Below are 20153 nucleotides of genomic sequence, written 5' to 3' on the forward strand. Positions count from 1 at the left end.
AAGAAGAGAAGTAGAAAACAATGGAGCTGAGTCAAAATTATCTGGTGTGGTAGAGTCTACTTAGGATTCTTTTAGTTATCAACGGTGTATATTTGATCTCAAAAAACGATCGACGGTGTATATTATCCATGTTAATACTAATACAGATCCAATGGCGATAGCGCAACATCATTAAAACTTGGCACACATGATCTTTGATAATATACCAGGATTTCACCCGCGGTACACCGCGGGACTAAATATAAATTATTATATTTTAAATAATAATTTTTAATTTATTTAGTTTTTAAATTCTCAATTAATTAACTTTTGTCTAATAAATTTATAATTTTGTTTACAATACTTTTTCTTCTTCTTACATTTTTATAAAGTTTATAACTTAATTACATTAAATTTGTTATTAGATAGAATATAAAATTCTAGATTTGTTTTGTTCTCTAGAATTAAACAGAGGTATATGCCTATATGGTATGTAATTTTCTATTTTTATATGTATTTAATTTTTTTTTTTTTTAATATTAAGAATATGTTATAGTATGTGTAATATTTTTTAGTTCATATACTAAATAATTTATAAGTGAATTTTCCAAACTATGATTACATCTATAGTATATATGAGATAAACTAATAGTTTTAGTGTTGGTTCTATAATCTAAACCCGCCATGCTAGGCGGGTCAGGCAACATATTCAAAGATTTATAATCCGCAAAAATTCATCATATGAAATCCGTGAAAGTAAAAATTAGTTTTATATACGTTGAGATCAATGCGTTGAGATCAAAAATCTCGGCCACAGATCCTCCTTCAAGATCAAAAATCAATTAGTTTATTGATTAGGCTGATTGTTTAGAAAATTTGTGTATAGAGAAAATATTGTTTTGTAAAATTGAAAATTTTAATATTAATTATAAACTTAATACTTAATGTTAAAGAGAATGGTTCCGATTGTTTTGGAAATTTATTTAGGATGGAAAATTTTGTTTTCAAAAATAGAAACTTAATATTAATTAATTAAATGAAAAACAAATTAATAATTAATACCAATGACATGCTTGTAAATAAGTATGAACTTCAGGATTTATTTCATAAATGTCTCCAAAAATGTGTATATAGATAGGAGAGGAGATGTTTACAGTATGTTGTTAGGTTTTAACTAAAAAATTAAAAAGTAATATTTTCTAAAAATTGAGAAACATTTGTGTAAACAATTAATAAATATTTTTACAAATTAATAATTATTCTATAGAATATCTTCTAAAATATAATTGACCCACAAATAGAAAACCTAATCAAAGATAACTTAAAATGCCAAATCTTGGTTGTTGTAATTTAACTTTTTAAATTATGATCTTAACGAATTTAGAAAATAATTTTAATCCAATATAGCTAATGTTGTAATTAAAAAATTAAAATTATGATATTAACAAATTTAGAAAAAAATTTTAATCCAAAATAGCTAATTATAATAACAGCTTTGATATTTATCAATGAAAGTCATCCTTATGAAAACATGCAATTATTTTTTGTGTGAATTTAACTATTTCATATTAATATTAGAGAATGTAACTTTTTATTATTTTTGTATTTTTAAACAATCAGAATTAAGACATTTTAGAAAAATTAATTGAATGTTATATGGTAATTGAAAATAACTAAATTATTATGTTTCCAAAACTATTTAGTCTCTTACTATAGTTATGTATAACTTAATTACTACAGTGAAAATATTTTCTTTTTTTGAAATTATAATAATTATATTTCCAAAACAACAACTTAATTAAATTAGGATCCGAGTTTTATGGAAAATTGTGTTTAATATTAGATTTGTAACAATAATTAATATATTTAATATCAGTTCCGATTTTGGAAAATCGGTTAGTCATTTTAATATTTTAGTTTAAATTTTATAAATTAAATTTAAATACCAATGACAGTCTTGTAAATAGGTGGCAAGTTCAGGATTTATTTGCTAAATGTACTTGAAAAATGTATATATAGATTAATGATGATCCTCTAGATGTTGTTTTGAAATCTAAAGCATAGCTCAATATGAATAAAATCTATACTATTAAAAGGGAAGCATTTTTAATAAGTAACATAGACTAAAAAATTATTACATGAAATGCCAAACATATATTAAATGGATTACGGTTAGCCAAAAAATCAGAGCCAAACAAGTATTAATTGATATTTTAGTGTAGATGAACTCAAAGAAAACAAATAAAAATTGTAGCCAACCAATATGATTGCACGATATTAAAGTGTATATTTCCTAAAGTTAAACAAATCTTCCCACAAATCTACCCACGTATTTAGCATGTCAACCTTTAATGTAACATATAACAATTCAAATTATATTGTTATGATTAGGAGATTACAATATTATAATATATTTCCTTAAAAAAATTATTCTTTTAATAAAATATCATATTTGACAATTTACACATAAATTTCGGATAGTTACCATATTCTAAACGATTTCGAAATATTCTTATATATAAAATTTTAGCAACTTACCAATTATAATTATAGACGATATGATTAAATCTTAAATACTAGAAAATAATTTTTTAAACATGCCCTACAACTATAAATACAGTAGACGTAATGAAGGTGTAACTCATCTCGAATACTGCAAACCATCTAAAATTACAAATTTTTTCAAAAAAAAACAAAAAAAATGGCTGTAAACAATGATTTGGAATATACAAGTGAAGATTGTACCCAGTTTGAGGCAATATACAACTTTCTTAGAAGAAACCTTGAAGATGATACTCGATGATGATGATGTGAGAATACATCATTTATGTGTAAGAAAACTAAGTTAAAAAAAACAGCATAATAGATGAAACAAATTTTATTTTAAATGTTTTTTGTTTTAATCTTCTATATGTCTGTTCACAACTTCTCAATTTTAGGATGGAGTGAAGAAAAAAATGTCAAAGAATTAGAGAGATTTGTGATTAAACTCGATTGGAAAATAATTGAGAAGAATTATGTTTCTGATTTGCAAGTTTCTCTTTGATTACAGATTTAAGAGGCAATGGCAGATGCATGCTATCATGATCATAGTTGGAACTTGGAAGCTATTTTCAATCAATTCTCTATGTTGAAAAGGATACCATCTACAGTGTACATATAACTATAAGGTTCACAAGGTTTACATGTAGGAGTTATATTTTCAAAAATTACTTTGTCTAAGTTTATTTAGTATTAATTCAAATCTATTCTGATTAGTTTTCAAATGAGAAGTTACGAGGATTAAATTACTAACCTCTTATTTCTATGGAATGGCAGGTGCTTGCATATGCTTCTCTTGCCTAGATCCATATTGCTTAGCTTTTTGTCTAACTTATTAACATGACAAAAAAGAAACTGATTTTGTCTTTCTTTCCAATGAAAGAGAGTATATTTGACGGCAAAAAAAAAAGTGTATTAGAAAGATCATTCAAATCATCTATTATCATAATAGTTTTAACAAAATCGAGTATCACTTTAATATTATGCCTAGAACCCATAATCAGATTTGCAAGAAAAAGTTTATATTTAATTTTAATCATTTACTAGACTTGGTATTCTAGATCAATAATCGTAGAAAATAAGAGTTGTGATGGTGACAATGATATTCTGCGAAAACAATAAAAATTAAGATGTTGAAGTCACTGAGTCATTCAGTTTCTCATAGTTATAGTTTGAGAACAATTTACAGAAAACTTTTTTTTTTCTTTTTTTTTGTTGGACAAACAATTTACAGAAAACTAAACATTTAAAAACACACGTGGATTCAAAACTTTAATAACATACACAAAACAAGAGAATAATAAAATTGTAAGAACCTGATCAACGTTGATAACTGATGACCCTTGCTTTGACTGATAGAGGAAGGATGAAGAACCGCATGCGTCTTCACCAATTGCTTTCAGAGAAACTTTCTCTTTCTAATTTTTGGTTCTCGACATTGACGGAAAAAAAAAAGTAAAGTTCTTGACATAATTTTTTTCCTTGGGCCGTTTAAAACCCAACAGTAATTTCAGTAATATAAATTACTGAAATGTTTAGAAGAATTGTTCTTAAAAAAAAACTCTAAATTATGCTTTTTTTCTTTTTCCAAACTCATTTTTATATTACCTATTTGGCACAAAATTAATTCAAAGCATGCATACTTACATCACTAATTAAGGTTGGACAACTAAAATTCGAAATAAAATTTTGGGAGAAAGAAAACAGGACGAGATTTATTTAATTTTCCAGTGAACCCGCAGCTTTTCAGGTTACTTGCGAGCTTACAATGATAAACCAAATAAGTAAATATAATCTATAAATTTTCAGGTATATATTATCTAATCTATAGTATTAAAATCTTATAATAATTTGTAATAGATATGAAATAATTTGTACCAAATGCCCAACTGATATACGTTCGGGTTATAAATGTTATACCAAATCTTTTAGTTATTTTTTAATCTGTTGGAATAAAATATAATATTTTAAATCAGTAAATTATTATTTAAACTATAGTTATGAATGAGAAAACATGATATATATGGGATGAGACGAATCTGAGATCTCGAAATAGACATACCACCTTTCTCTTTTTTTTTTTCTTTACTTATAACAAAAACGAATTTAATTATTCTGTTTGTATAAACTGAACTAAAAACAAATCTATTACTAAACAGGTACAAGTTTGGATTATGAATGTTGATTCCTAAAAAATATGTTTACAAGTATTACCTCACATGTATATAATATAATGCATACAGGATAGTAAACTTAGTTTTTGAAATCAATTCCGCACGTACGTGCGGGTCCGAATCTAGAAGACTTACAACAACCATTAGCTTTGCCAAACGTAATTGTAATATGTATGAAGGACTAAGAAAAATTTTATGTTAAAATTGATCCGAAAATTTATCCCCGGAAGCTATTTTACAACTATGCATACTATTTTTTTTTATTTTACAACTATGCATACTATTTGTAATACAATATTTTTACAAAAAAACTCTCAACAAACCCACAAAACAAATTTGTAATTAACAACAACATAACAAATTCTTTTAGAAATAAAAAAAACTTATGAAAATATCCCCGCACGTACGTGCGGGTCCGTATCTAGTACATTTATAAGTATTATAACTATCCCATCACGATAAATATGTTTTCAAAGACAATGTGTATGTTGTCCGGCTTTAACGAGACCACAGACTAAATTATAAATTATTTTATTTTAAATAATAATTTTAAATTTATTTAGTTTTTAAATCAATTAATTAATTTTTATCTAATTAATTTATAATTTTGTTTAGAATATTTTTTCTCCTTCTTACATTGTATACAGTTTAGAACCTAACTATATTAAATTTGTTATTAAATAGAATATAAAATTTTAAAATACTTAGTTTTGTTTTCAATAATTAAATAGAGGTATATGCTTATATGTTATGTTAGTGTATGTTTTTATGTTTATACAATTTTTTTTTAGAATATTAAGAATGTGTTGTAGTATGTGTAATATTTTGTAGTTCATATACTAAATAATTTATAAGTTAATTTTCCAAACTATGACTACAAATCTATAATATATGAAATAAACTAATAGTTTTTGTGTTGGTTCTATACTCCAAACCCGCCATGCTAGGCGGATCACGTAACATGTTCAAATATTTGTAATCCGCAAAAACTCATCATACAAAATGCCGTGAAAGTAAAATATATTATGTGAGGTTAGAACTTAGAAGTCACTTTTTATCAAATCAATTTTTCAAATTTTTATCAAGTAAAGAAAAATACTTGGGTTCACCTCCTAGGGGTGAACCTCTTCATTCTTTTTTTTTTTCATCAAAAAGGAATTTATAGAGATGATAAATTGTGATCGTTACAAAGAGTTTCTGTTAACCAAATAGGGGGATGAAAACAAGCAGAATAAAAGAGATCAGTAGTACAACCGAATTTTGCTAATACATGAGCTGTTCTATTACAGTTTCTTGGAATGTAAACAAATTCAGTATTGTCTCTTCATTCATCTCCTTATAAAATAACGAAATAAAATCTGTGTACATTTGCAATTATGTTTACTACCTTTTAAAACACTTAGTTTCTATAAAAAAAAATGGAATATAGGTAGAGTTAATTTATTTATTAAATAAATTATTAATTATCAATGGCATGTCTGTAAATAAGTGTCAATTTCAGGATTTATTTTATAAATATCTTCAAAAATGTATATATAGATTCCAAGTCAAAACAAAATAAAAAAATATCTAAATGGCCATTTGTTGCTGAATTTTATCATTTAAACAGAAAATAAGAATTTCGTAATACCAAAAACAAAATGCCCAAATTCAACAAATTAAATATTATTTAGGAATCGAAGATGATGATGATTCATATAAGAAGAAGAATTACAGGTCTTACGTTTCATGCAAGGTGGAGAAAGGGAATCTCATTTTAGACTAAATTTTTTTGAATTACTCTAAAATTAAATAGGATATTTGACCAGAATAAATGAGACATAAACTGAAAATAGGAAAGGCAAATCGATTTCCGTTTTAAACTTTTTAATGAATGCTTTTATTTCTTTCCAGTAGTATATAAAGTCATATATAGAGAGCTTTCTCTTCCACCAGATGATAACACACTGCATCTTACGACATCCACATATATACACCAGTTGTTAACCAACCAACGCACGGAGTGGTTTTGATTTTATATAGATTAACAGGCGAAGTGACTATATTATCACAAGGTTTTTGAAGGCGATCAGTAACTGGCTTATATTTGGATGTCATAAGTGTCGAAATTGGTGAGCAACATGTATTAAAATGGCTGCCTGTTCAAACCCTCATAGCTTGATAGAAAGCTCAAAGATCCCACTCTTGAAAATATTCGAGTTAGGTGATCACTGATCTATCTATCAAGCTATTAGGGTTTGGTGAACAGTCTTGTGAGGGTCCTTCCTAGCTAGCTGATCATTCATCCTGACTTTTTTGATTCGTCAAAGAAAATTGAAAAGTTTGGTTATCATCAAAACCTGGTATATATACTCCTAATTCCTAAATCTTCAATCCCTAATCCTTCCTCTTGCTACAAGTACATGATGGAGTGCATTATCTTGAAGAACGTGACTATGTTTTCGCGAGTGTTTGTTGGAACTTCAATCCACGTGACAAATATTCAATCAAACGCGGCGTTGATTTTTTTTTTTTTTTTTTGTGAATGCATGATTTTTCCAAATTGTACTTTCTTACCAGGAAATGTCGGATCACTACTGTGGGACTTGTTCTGTTCGCATAACGCTCTGTTTTGGTTTGTGATTTCGAGGGAGAATCCCTGAAACGACGCTGTTTCGGTTTTGGGTGGATTGCAAATAACAATAATTCACCCAAAATCTAACATGGATTGCAGATACAAATTCACCCAAGATCTAACATGGATTACAAAATCTAACATCTTTTGCAAAATTCAATTCTGTAAAATTAAGTTTATGATTTACATTTATCTGTCGTGATTGAGCAAAGAACTCCACCGGAACAACTACATATCCACCTGCGGCGACGATAACTTTTAACAAGTCCCTTTGCTCGCTCAGCAACTCTATCGCCCTAATCCATAAGAATCTTGGCACCGTACGCGAGCGTAGCTGGAAAATTGCATCGCACGGCGTATTAGATTTTGGTATTCTTCTTGTATTTTTTTAAAAAATAAATAAATATATCATATATTGTTATAAGTTATATATTGTTATTTTTATTGAAAATATGTTTATATATGTATGTCGATTTAGTATAAGTGATTATTACCTTGTTAATTCAGTAGATATATCTAGATTTATTTCTCTTATTATGTATATTTTAACCTTGTTAAAATTGTTAATATTGTAGAAAGAGTAAGAGATTTGTTTAGATGAATAGGTATAAAGAAATGATTTGTTTATAGATTTGTTAAGATGTATACCCGTTTATAAGGAAATGAGATATATAAATTTATAGTATCCCCTATATAATAAAATGGAAGTACACAACCTTTTTATAGACTATATAATTTTTATAAGTTGGTTACAAAATATGTTATACATTAAATATAGGTTGGTTACAAAAAAAAAGGTTATAGATTAATTGGTCAATCTGTTAGTTATATGAATACACTTATAAATATCCCAAAAAATCTTCTTAAAGAGAATATTCTAATAATTTATACAATTTCTAAAATAAAATCTTTAGTATTTCATGTATTGTTACAAAATATGTATTGTTAGGCATAAAAAGAAATAAAATCTTGGCAATTTATCACATTTAATCGTGATTTCCAAGATTTTATTATGCAGTTAAAAATAAAATTTTATCTAAGCATGGGTCATATTAAAACACTTTCACCAAACATATTCAAAAATTAAAATAGAAACAAACAACAAACATAATCATTTCTCATAAATAAATTACAAAATTAACAATATAAAACTTACAAAATAGGTGTTTTTTTTCAAGCCATCATATTTAGCATATGATTTTATTGCATAATATTTTATTTTAAAAAAACTTTTAAAAATAATCATATAAATTATATTTTATTCTAAAAATATAATATAAATAAAAGAAATTTCAATTCGTGCTCTAGCACGGGTCCTAATATAATTTGTTAATATTATAGAAAGCCTAAGAGATTTGTTTAGATGAATAGGTATAAAGAAATGATTTGTTTACAGATTTGTTTACAGATTTGTTAAGATGTATACCCCCGCTTGTAAGGAAATAAGGTATATAAATTTATAATATTACAAATAATAACTTTAAGTTGTGAAATTTATTAAAATGGTAAGAGCTTATTATGTAAATCTTACAAATAGAATGTTATATTAAGACATGTACTTCCGTTTTAATAAGAAGCGGATATTAAAATTAAATAACTACTCATGATTATTTTGTACTCCATATATAAAAACTACTCTTTTTCAGCATATAACAACTACTTATCTTAGACAAAATGCTCAACTAATTATATATCACATCTATGTACCTACTATGTACACAAGGATGAGGAAGGGGTTAATATTAAATGTACAATTTTCAAGTTAGTGTTCAAAAGATCTCTTGGCACAATCGGTTTAATATTAAACCTAACATGGATTGCAAATAACAATAATTCACCCAAAATCTAACATGGATTGCAGATACAAATTCACCCGAGATCTAACATGGATTGCAAAATCTGACATCGATTGCAAAATTCAATTCCGTAAAATTAAGTTTAGGATTTACATTTACGTGTCGTGGTTGAGCAAAGAATTCTTCCGGAGCAACTACATATCCATCTATGGCGCCGATATCTTTTAGCAAGTCACGTTGCTCAGTCATCAGTTCTATCCAGTGTTCAAGAAAGCGCTAAGCGTTAACTAGGCGGTGATGCAACGCCTAGCGCCTAGAACGCCTAATCGAAATTTAGACGGTTTTAGGCGGTTTAGGCGTTTACATTATAAACTATTATATATCTGATATTATATACAAAATATATATAAAAATAATAAAAATATTAAATCAAAAACAGAAAAATAAATAAAAATATTATTTTAATTCATTTTAAATAACATATTAAACATTTATAATTATGTTTATAGAAGTAAACTTTAAATATTTTAAATTTGTGCAATTAAAATTTTAAAAATACACTAAAATGATGATACTACAATTTTAGGCGGTCAAAGCGGTCGTCTAGGCGGTGCTATAGCGCCTAGCGCCTAGACGGGGCGGAAGCGGACGCCTAGAACGCTTTTTCGAACACTGGTTCTATCTCCACCTTCTGGTCCATGAGAATTTTGGCGTCGTACGCGGCCCAACGTAACCGGAAAATTACATCGCACAGCGTATTAAGGATGACAGAGCCATTATTCACACCGGAGAAAATTTTGATTCAAATCGGAGAAAGATGTAGATGACGAAAAAAAAGTGAAAGATTTTTTGACCAATCAGTTGACCCCAACAAAAAAAAAAATACTTACGTTAGCCCACTGTTTGTTATATACGGCTTACGTTTAACATTCCCAATTCAAGTAATTTTTTTTTTGGAAAAATATTATTTTCTTGCGAGGGATTTCACAAATTCATGTATCTATCAAATAATCATATTCATGGATTAATTGGCACGACAAATTCATACTCAGCCACATGTTATTACTTTTGTAAACGATTTTCCTCCCAACTGCCTATTTTGAACTAATCTAATACATTTGTTGTAAAAAAAAAAAAAATGCTAAACAGATTTAATCTTTAGCCGTTAATCAATCAAATCAAATATTACACCTGCAATAATTATAACTATACATATTAAAAGATGAGAATTTGTTAAAAATGCCCCTTTGGATATACCCCTTTTCAAAAATACCCTCTTTTCTGGCCATTTTTATTTATGCCCTCTTTTGATTTTTAATGACCATTTTACCCTTAGATGAAAATTATTTTATTCAATAAAAAAAAAACAAAATTTTCCCGCCAAAAAATTTCCGACATATTTTCCCGCCAAAAAATTTTCAAAAAAATTTTCCCCCCAAAAATTTTTTTTATCAAAAAACTTTTGATAAAAAATTTCGGAAAAAAAAAATTTCCCGCCAAAATTTTTCCCGCCAAAAAAAATTTACAAGGTTTTTAAAAGGTTTTATAAGGTTTCTACCTTATAAAAGCCTTATAAACACCTTGTAAAGGCTTTTACAAGATTTTTTAAAGAGTTTTAAAAAGTTTTTTAAACAACTTGTAAACGCTTTTACAAGATTTTTAAAAAGTTTTTAAAAGGTTTTCAAAGGTTTTTAAAAGGTTTTCAAATGGTTTTTAAAAGGTTTTTAAACACCTTCTAAACCCTTTTACAATGTTTTTAAAAACCTTGTAAAAGTTTTTATAAAATTTTTAAAAGGTTTTTAAACACCTTTTAAATGCTTTTAAAAAGTTTTTAAAAGCGTTTACAAGGTGTTTAAAAACCTTTTAAAGCATTTACAAGCTTTTTAAAAGCATTTACAAGGTTTTTAAAAGCGTTTACAATGTGTTTAAAAACCTTTTAAAAACCTTGTAAACGCTTTTAAAAGTTTTTTAAAAGCATTTACAAGGTTTTTAAAAGGTATAAATTTCAATATTTTTGGCGGGAAAATTTTTCGATTTTGGCGGGAAAATTTTTTTTTTTGGCGGGAAAAAATAATTTTTTCGGGAAAAATTTTCGATTTTGGCGGGAAAAAAAATTTTGGCGGGAAATTTTTTTGGCGGGAAAATATTTTCGATTTTGATGACTGTACATTCTTGCTGTCACTCAAAAAGGGTAATTTGGTCATTTGTATATAAAGAGTGGTAGTTTAAAAAATGGTCAACATGAAAGGGTATTTTTAAAAAGAAATATGGAAAAAGGAGCATTTTTGAGAATGCCCCTTAAAAGATTAGTAACCAATTTAATTCCGACGTTAAGAAAGAAAAAAAACCCAAAAAAACAATTTAAATCCTATTGCATCACAGTCTGTTATTTATATACAGTATCTCCTAGACCAGGAAACCTTGAAAAGCAAACCGAACAAAACAAAAAACCGAGCTCAAAGAATATTGAGTTTTTTTTTTTTTTTTCTGGCTGTAAGGCTGTTATAAAGAATGATACAATCACACAAATACGAAACCAATTCACATCCCTGTTTCTAAGCTTTAGAAGTGCCACGATGATCCTTATCGATATGCTTCAGTAGATCCTTGGGATCACGAAACCCTCTGCTACATTTTGGACAAACATCACGGTTTGCTATATCTCGTAGACCAGGAAAACCAAACCGAACAAACAAAAAACCGAGCTCAAAAGAATATAGAGTTTTTTTTTTTTCTTCCTTAACATGGCTGTGTTACAAAGAATGATACAAAATCACACAAATATGAAACTTAAGTAACCGCTTTCACATCCCTGCTTCTAAGCTTTAGAAGTGCCACGATGATCCTTATCAATATGCTTCAAAAGATCCTTAGGATCACGAAACCCTCTGCTACATTTTGGACAAACATCAACCGTAACTTTGCCACGATTCTGTTTTCCATTCCTCTCCTGCGTTTTCTCTGAACTACCATCGTCGCCACTCGCAAACTGAAACGACTGGCTAATATCGTTACCGAGTCTGCTAAAAAGACTAGACCAACTCGAAGATGATGATGTAGGAGGAGGAGCTTCTTTTGAGTTTGAACTCAAGAAGCCCATGAATGAGAAACTGGATTCAGTCTTCTTGGGACCAGAACAAGTATGATCAGGTCCAAACCGATGTTTCAAACAATGATCGATGCAGCAATCTCGACATTTTATAGTATTAGAGAAGGTCAAGAGTTCTCTGCATCTAGGAACAGGGCATTTCTTCTTCTTAACAGTTTTTTCGTAGTTAGATGGATCACAATCCGTATTAACATGTTTCTCCCAGGTGATGTTGGGATCTTCGTCAGGGTTTAACCTTACTCCTTTAGCACATAATGGACAAATGACCACAGTGACATCTCCTCTGTTTCCTTTTGGACAATCGTGTTTCATATAGCTACGATGATCCAGACAAAACACCTGCAAATTCAACAACAACAACAAAAGATTTTTTGATAAGCTTCCTCCATATATTGATTCGTCTTTTTAATCAATTAGTAGCAATTTATTATATGAAATCTAAAAAAAGACCAGATTGAAAGAAAATAATCAGGTTAAAGACCAGATTTAAATGAAACTGAATCATAAAGAGATGAATTCATGGTTGAGCAGAGATTAAGAAATGTAGAAACTAATGGGGTGGGATCTGAGAAATGGCATTGTGCCGTCGGGATTAATCAATGGTGAATCAAAGGGAAAGGAGAAAAGAGGGAGAGAGACCTGAAGGCAGCGATCGCAAGTGAAAGGCAAGAAATCGATCTGTTTGCAATAATCGACGGAGCAGTGTTTCCCCAGATCTGGGAATTCCGGAGTTCCCATTTTTGACCGAATACACAAATGAAAAATAATAATTCCCACAAAAATCTACGAAGACAGAAGGAAGAATAACACAAATTAGATCAATCCTTTAAGAGTTTCCCGGCGGGAGAGAGGCACACCGGGGGAAAATTAAAAAAAAAAAAAAAAAAAACTATCCCCAGATTCCGAGAATTTAGATGAACAGAAAACTCGCAGAACCGGGAAGAAGAAGAAATTGGGAAGAATCGTAAAAAGTCAACGTTGATTCCTTCTATTCAAAGTCAATCTTTCCGTGTATACCAAAAAATTCAATTTCTATATTCTCTGACCACCAAATCACAAAAGCAATCATACTGGGCTTAAGTAATAAGGCCCTTTATCATTTCAAAATTGGACTTGTCAGGATAATTAAATCTGCTTTTAGATATATATATATATGTTGAGAATCAAGCCTTAAAACAAGACCCGAGCTACTTTATTGCAGCAACAAATGTATTCATTCAGTGCAAGACGAGTAAAGATCCAATATTAATACTGTAGTCATTTTGTTTGTTTCGTGCTGTGAAAAAACCAAAGAAATTTTTGTATGATCGCATTCAAAATTCCAAACAAAATACGTATCTAGATAACTTAACAAACCATTATAACCGATCCAAAACAAAATCTGATTTAAGCTTAAGAATAGTTATTGCCGCATCCAAGAAGAGTGAGTGTTACTTAGGCTTGGTCTTCAACCTCGGTGGCGATCTTGCTGCTAGGTAGAGACTTCTCAGCCAAGATATCACTGTAATCCTGGTATGGTGATTTAACGAATCTCGTCTCTTTCCAGAATTCTGGTGTTAGGAATCCGTAAGTCTTCTGCAGACAATCAAATGTTGCCTGTAACAAATAAACACAACATATATTGATATACATTAGTAATCCGAGAATTTAGCATAATCAAACATCATTCAAACTTCAAGCAACTTTGAGAACAATACTACACACAACAAACCATATGTTCCTTTGAACACTAATTACCGCAAGCTCAAATCCTCAAACCAATTACATTCAGTAACATCATCAAACAAAACAGCCACTGTTGATAAGATTGTAACTTTCAAAAAATAAGGAAGAGAGAGTACAGACCTTAACAAAGTTTCCCAGAGTTTTGGTGGATCCTCTCGAAGAAGTGAAGACATCATCAATCCCAGCGAACTGAAGAACCTTCTTAGGAACCCTAGCCGCCACAATACCAGAACCTCTCGGAGCCGGAACCATACGTACGGTAACAGATCCACATTTCCCGGTCACCTTACACGGCACCGTATGTGGCTTCCCGATCTTGTTACCCCAGTAACCTCTTCGGATCGGAATCACAGACAATTTCGCCAGAATAATCGCGCCTCTGATCGCCGTCGCTACTTCCTTGGAGCATTTCACTCCTAACCCGACGTGACCGTTACTATCTCCGACGACGACGAAGGCCTTGAACCTCGTTCTCTGACCGGCTCTAGTTTGTTTCTGAACCGGCATGATTTTCATCACTTCGTCTTTCAATGAAGGACCGACGAGTAAATCTATGATCTGGTACTCCTTCACTGGGAGAGAGTGGAGGTAGATCTGCTCAAGCTTCTGTATCTTACCACCTTTTACGAGACGACCAAGCTTCGTCACCGGCACCCACTTCTCTTCCTCCGGGGCACGACCTCCGCGGCGACCACCACGGCCTCTCGGACCGCCTCTTCCACCACCGCGACCGCCGAATCCACGTGCGAAACCGCCGCGATCACCACCACGTTGTTCGACACCAGCCTCACCACCGCGTTCCGCCATTGTCAGTGCGCTCGATTTGATTTTGCTTAGAAGAGCTAGAGAGATTTGGTGTAGTGCAGTGTTGTTCTTGAGAAACGGCGGCAGAAAATTACTCTAGATATATAAGTGGAGACGAAGAAGAGAGAATTAGGGTTTCTTGTAAAATGGAGCTTATTGGGTTTCTGAGCCCAATTAATTATAAAAGTCAGGCCCAATATATGGTTCGTAGAAATGTACTGTTTTTTTTCTTTCTCACTTCTCAGTTACTTCTAGTTTCTTGATTTTCTTATAAATAAAAGAGTTTTTTTTTTTTTTTGGTAGTGTGTAATGTATTTGACTTACTGAATAACATTATTGAGCTGAGCCTGACACACTGATATATTAAAGAAAAAAAAATTATGAGAAGATGCAGAGAGATAGAACAAGATGAACAAACCCCACCATTGATATCACCTGCCAAAACTCAACAGACAAATAAAAAGACAAGAGACCACATAAAAATCTAAAACTGGTTACTAGTGAGTTCGTCGATATAAATAAATCTATACAAATATAGTCACATTTAATTTGTAAGAATAAATAATGGTTAATTGAGTCAAACAGGACTCAATAGGCAGAGTAGAAGTGGCAGAGAGAGGAGGTGGTCACTGAAGGTGTGATGGGGACAACAAAACAAACACCTCTTCGTTTTAACCAACTAGCATTTGATCCGCGCTACGCGCGGAAGTTAGATGAGGGCGTTATTTTTACTCTTTCCGTCTGCTTATGTTGTTTGTATGTTTTCTTTTGCTCTTTTGTTAATTTTTTTTTCTGTACGTTTTTTTTAGCTAGTATAATGTAGTCAATTTTTTTATTCTTAATAAATTTAAATCATCATGATCTTTTTTTGTTTTAAAAAAATATAGAATTAGAAGTTAATTTGTATAGTAATAGTTGTTGTCTCGCTTTACTCGTTACTTGTGCTTAATTAAAATTATTTTTCATTTTGTCGTTGGATTGTTATTTGGTATTATTATATGTGGTTGTAGGTAATCTTTTAATTATTTTATTATTTAATTAGTAACCTGTGCGAGTAGTTTTTTGTCAATAATTTTGTGTTTGTAGTGATAGGTTAGTGGTTTTGATTAAAAATGTTTACAAATCTCAGTTAATTACAATTCTGTTTTCATTGTTTTTTATTTCTTTTTGTGTTTCTGCCGTTTGGTCTTATTTTCTGTAAGCCTTAAAATTGTGTTGGCCTATTGGGTCTTTATTTTCTGTAAGCCATTGTGTTTTTTTTTCATTTTTTCTATCTACAGGACAGTAAGAGTTTTGAAACTATTTCTTTGATGCTTGTAATTCTTCTTCATTCATCCCTTTCATCGATGCACAATTTTTTTTTGGGTGTAATTGGGTGTTTTTCTCTTTGCTTCGCATCTGTAGGGGGTAATTGATTCTCCCCTGATGTTTTCGTTCCAATTAAGTGTTAATTGGTGTGCAAATCTGTTTTTTTTTTTATAAATTGTTTTCCTCCTTTCATTTCCTATTTAATTTATCCATTGTTTTTGAGATCTAAGTTTTAAGTTTTGTTTCGGTTGTGGTGGGGCCCCATAGTGTGGTTTTTGATTGGATGTGAATGGTGTGTAGCAAAATTTAATTTTTGCTTCTATTATGCTTTTTAAAAAAACATTTTGGGGTGTATATTTTTGTGGCCGGTTTAGTAAGTCATTCAGTTTAAGTCTAATGTGAACAAAATCTGGAACTCGAATTTCAGCATCTTTTCCTTCAACTAACGGTGTATGTATCTCTTACATTTTCTTCTATTTGGTGATGGTTTTGTCAATTTCTGGCGACTAATGTCAATTGAATTTTAGTTGTGTTTCCCTGATCCTCTATAAGTGTTTGTCTTTTTTTTTTTTTCGTTTGAGTTGTTTTTTCTTTTCAATTTTAAGTAGTCCTGTTTTTCGAAGCCGACAATTTTTATGATTTAGGTGTCCCTGAAGCTAAAGACCTCTTTGCATATGTCTATGTCCTAGTGGTCCTAATACTTTTAGACCTGTTTTTGAGATTGTTTGTGAGAATTTTCTTCAATATGTTGATCTTGTATGTTCTGTTTTTGTTGCCATGGTGGTGGACTATTTTTTCCCCCAATCGTTTGTATTCTTAGAGGATGATAATTATATTGGTGAACCTTACTGTTTTTTCTTAAGCTAAAAAATTAATTTCAGAGATATCCTTTAGGTGTTCCGAGATGAAAGAATAAAGAAGGGGAGAGACGCTTCAGGTCGCACACCGGCGGATGGCGGAGTGGAGCTTCATGGAGAATGTTTATTTCTACAGCATATAAAACATGTATTATTAATGGATTGAGCTTTTAAAGAAATATGAAACTGGGCTTTTAAAGAAATATGAAACAAAAGAATAGGAATAGTTTAGTGGGTTGTATCAAAAAATTGGGCTTATTAAATTGAGGGAGTGGCTGATGTGGCAGCACCAGGAGTGAGCAAAGTTAACTTTATATATATAGATTATTCATGTGGCTTTGGTTATTTACACACACTGAGGACAAAATTGGGAATTGTAATATGTAATTTTTTTTCAAATCTAATACTATTACGTTATATTCCCTCTATTTCAAAAAAAAATGTCATTCTGTACTATTTTCTTTGTTTCACATCACTTTACATTTTCAATGTGACATTTTACATCAAATTTCTTATTTAACTATCAAACCAAAGTTCTTTTTGCTAAACTTAAATAATTAACTATTCATTAAACAAGAGTATATTGTATAATTCTAATTTTTCTTAATTTATGTGTCATGTGTCAGAATGGCACTCTATGTCAAAATGACACTCCTTATGAAACAGATGGAGTATTTATCTTAACTTTATAGTACTTTAATATTTTACTTATCTCATTTTTTTTTCTGAAGTGTCTTGTGGGTGACCTTGTAAATATCCTTCAACTTCAATGCTTATGAATTAATAGAGTACAGAGAATCATACATCAAAAAGAAAAAAAATTATCATAATTACAATTAGACTATTAGTATTAAAAGTTATAAAGATGTTTTCTATTTTATAAATTGGATAATTTTTTTTTATTATAAAGTCGATGTAATTAGCAACACTATCTACTTCAAGTCCTCTTTAAACCTTTGCTCCCACAAGCTCACCTGAAACCCCCTCTCTCTCTCTCTCTCTTTCTCCCCCCTTCTCTTTTCACACACACACTCTCTCTCATGTTTGGAGTAGTCACGACAAGGCTCGATGACCAACTCGGCACAACAACCACACCAACCACCATATACATAGACCCACCCTCCCAAGACCAGCCTAGTCACAACTCAGACCACCGTTCTATAGAAACACTAGTCGTTGTCTTAGCTGTCATTACCATTTTATCAGTCTTAGCCGGAGTCATCGCTCGGCTCTGCGGCGGCCGCCATTTATCTGACGGCGGAGACCACGACATCGAAGGATGGGTCGAGAGAAAGTGTCGTAGCTGCATCGATGCGGGAGTTCCCACGGTCGCCGCCACCCCTCCACCTCCACCACCACCAACACCTCCACCTCCGCCGCCAGCAGCAACGGTGGAAGAGCAAAGTAAGCCGGCAGCCGAAGAGCAAACTAAGAAGTGAAGTACAAAAAGGGTAAAACCGCATTCTTCGACTTAGCTTTAACATTATGTAATATCATTAATTTTGAAGACATTTTATTTTTGTTTGTTATGTACCTTAGTTTACGGACATTGATTTCGGAATTTCCTCGGATGTTTTTGATTATTATTTCTTTCAAAAGAAGAAAAAANAAAAAAAAAAAAAAAAGCAAAGTTCTTTGTCAACTTTTTAACTTTAAATAAATAAATCCGTTGAGATTTGGCAACGGCATTAACGAAAGACTGAAAGACATCAAGGATTTCTTTACTTTATCCTCATGTTGTCTTTTATAGCAACATTAATCAGAGGAACATTCACATAAAAAGTATATCAAGATTTTAACACAATGGTCTTTTAGTAAAGTAGGCCAAACACACAAGGGTTGCTAGTTTTATACAAGTATAGGAACAATAAGGATATTTCGTTTGAATGGAACTAAGAGTAAAGTAGGCCGGCCACAATGCAAGAGCTCACTGAAAACTAGGTTAATTTTGGGATTTAACATCTTATTTTACAATAAGTATAGCAAAAGTGGGAAACACACTATAAATTAGCATTTTTCATGCTTTTAATATATATATAACTAGGTTGAGTCTCGTGCGTTGCACGAGATTATTATCTTAATTTGTTTTCTGGTTAAAAGTCATTAAGAATAAATTAATTTTTTTTAAAAAAATTTCAAGAGACTTTACAATTTGAAGATCATACCAATAAAGTTTATTTGTATCGAGAAACTTTGTTTTTTTGGTTAAAAGTTATTAGGGTTTTGGAATTGTTTTATTTGTATTCATTAACTATATAGTTAATGTTAAATGATCAATTTATCCTTTTCTAAATTATGAACAATTTAAAAAACCTTTTTAAAAGTTTAAATTATTATATTATTTATGTTTTTATTGAATTTTAAATAGTATTATAGTTTATACTATTTGTATTCTATAATTAGGACATGTTATTTTGTGATTGCAAAATAGAGTGTCGATATTTTGAGTTCCTCGTAGATCTTGAAGACAAGTTGATTGTTATTTCTAGGTCTTAAATTACTGCTTCCACATCAAGTGTTCTTGTTGCATTGGATTGTAGTATTCGCTTTCAAAGAAGACGTTGAGTGGTTGTGGGTTAGCTGGTCCAAATGATAGGATAGATGCGTGTATAAAATCTATCAAATTATTCATGAAAGGTAATACAAAAATTGGTTATGTTTATGAAATGTGGATTGTTGGAATATGAGATTGTGTAGCTGATGTTGTTTTTTTGTCGATATTTGAGCTTTATATTAAAGTGTGAGTTTAGAAGAGTTTAGACATTACTATATTTTATGGAAATCTTTGGTAATTTAGTTTGGAGATAAGAATAAGGTAGGACTTCAATTAAGCATAGTTGCCATTAGAGAAAACTTTTTAATTTTAAAATCTAAGATAGTTGTATGTAAGTTGTAATAGGTTGATTATGAAATGTTTGTTTTAGGGATAATAGAGATGTATCTTCAAAAAAAAATGTAAGATATATATCATATAGTATCTAAAGTTAAATTTACAATTAAGCTTTTCTAATAATATTAAATTTTGTTTTTTTTGACACATACAACAATAACAACCAACCAAGAAAAACACAAAAAATGTATAATATTTAAGAAAGAGTGAAAGAGCATGAGAAAATGAGTATTCATAGGATGGGAAGTCATGGGAGTTACAATTTAGAAACAAAAAGTATGGGAGTTAATTGTAATTTATTATTTGTTGAAAAAAATTGAATAGAGAAATAAAGTTAATGCAAATTTATTTTATTT

At 30.3% G+C, this 20153-nt stretch overlaps 3 protein-coding genes across 3 annotated transcripts; 1 reads left to right on the forward strand and 2 right to left on the reverse strand.

Moving 5' to 3' along the window:
• LOC104712422 (zinc finger AN1 and C2H2 domain-containing stress-associated protein 13) lies at positions 11451–13232 on the reverse strand. Its single transcript, XM_010429325.2, has 2 exons — positions 12853–13232; positions 11451–12552 (listed from the first exon to the last, which is right to left on the reverse strand). Exons 1-2 carry the CDS (start codon positions 12949–12951, stop codon positions 11923–11925), a joined length of 729 nt encoding a protein of 242 aa, XP_010427627.1. The 5' UTR covers positions 12952–13232; the 3' UTR covers positions 11451–11922.
• LOC104712423 (40S ribosomal protein S2-4) lies at positions 13446–14828 on the reverse strand. The gene is made up of 2 exons (XM_010429326.2): positions 14059–14828; positions 13446–13809 (listed from the first exon to the last, which is right to left on the reverse strand). Exons 1-2 carry the CDS (start codon positions 14743–14745, stop codon positions 13648–13650), a joined length of 849 nt encoding a protein of 282 aa, XP_010427628.1. The 5' UTR covers positions 14746–14828; the 3' UTR covers positions 13446–13647.
• LOC104712424 (mitochondrial fission regulator 1-like) lies at positions 17844–18432 on the forward strand. The gene has a single exon (XM_010429327.1). The coding sequence runs from the start codon at positions 17948–17950 to the stop codon at positions 18344–18346; it is 399 nt and encodes a 132-aa protein (XP_010427629.1). The 5' UTR covers positions 17844–17947; the 3' UTR covers positions 18347–18432.

The sequence above is a fragment of the Camelina sativa genome, chromosome 9 (assembly GCF_000633955.1).
Source record: "Camelina sativa cultivar DH55 chromosome 9, Cs, whole genome shotgun sequence".
Taxonomy (NCBI): Eukaryota; Viridiplantae; Streptophyta; class Magnoliopsida; order Brassicales; family Brassicaceae; genus Camelina; species Camelina sativa.

Coding starts and splice junctions, on each gene's coding strand:
- LOC104712422 (XM_010429325.2), bottom strand. CDS start 12,951: ATGGGAACTCCGGAATTCCCAGATCTGGGGAAACACTGCTCCGTCGAT. Junction 12,553..12,852: donor CTTGCGATCGCTGCCTTCAG/GTCTCTCTCCCT, acceptor TTGAATTTGCAG/GTGTTTTGTCTGGATCATCG.
- LOC104712423 (XM_010429326.2), bottom strand. CDS start 14,745: ATGGCGGAACGCGGTGGTGAGGCTGGTGTCGAACAACGTGGTGGTGAT. Junction 13,810..14,058: donor CTCTGGGAAACTTTGTTAAG/GTCTGTACTCTC, acceptor TATTTGTTACAG/GCAACATTTGATTGTCTGCA.
- LOC104712424 (XM_010429327.1), top strand. CDS start 17,948: ATGTTTGGAGTAGTCACGACAAGGCTCGATGACCAACTCGGCACAACA.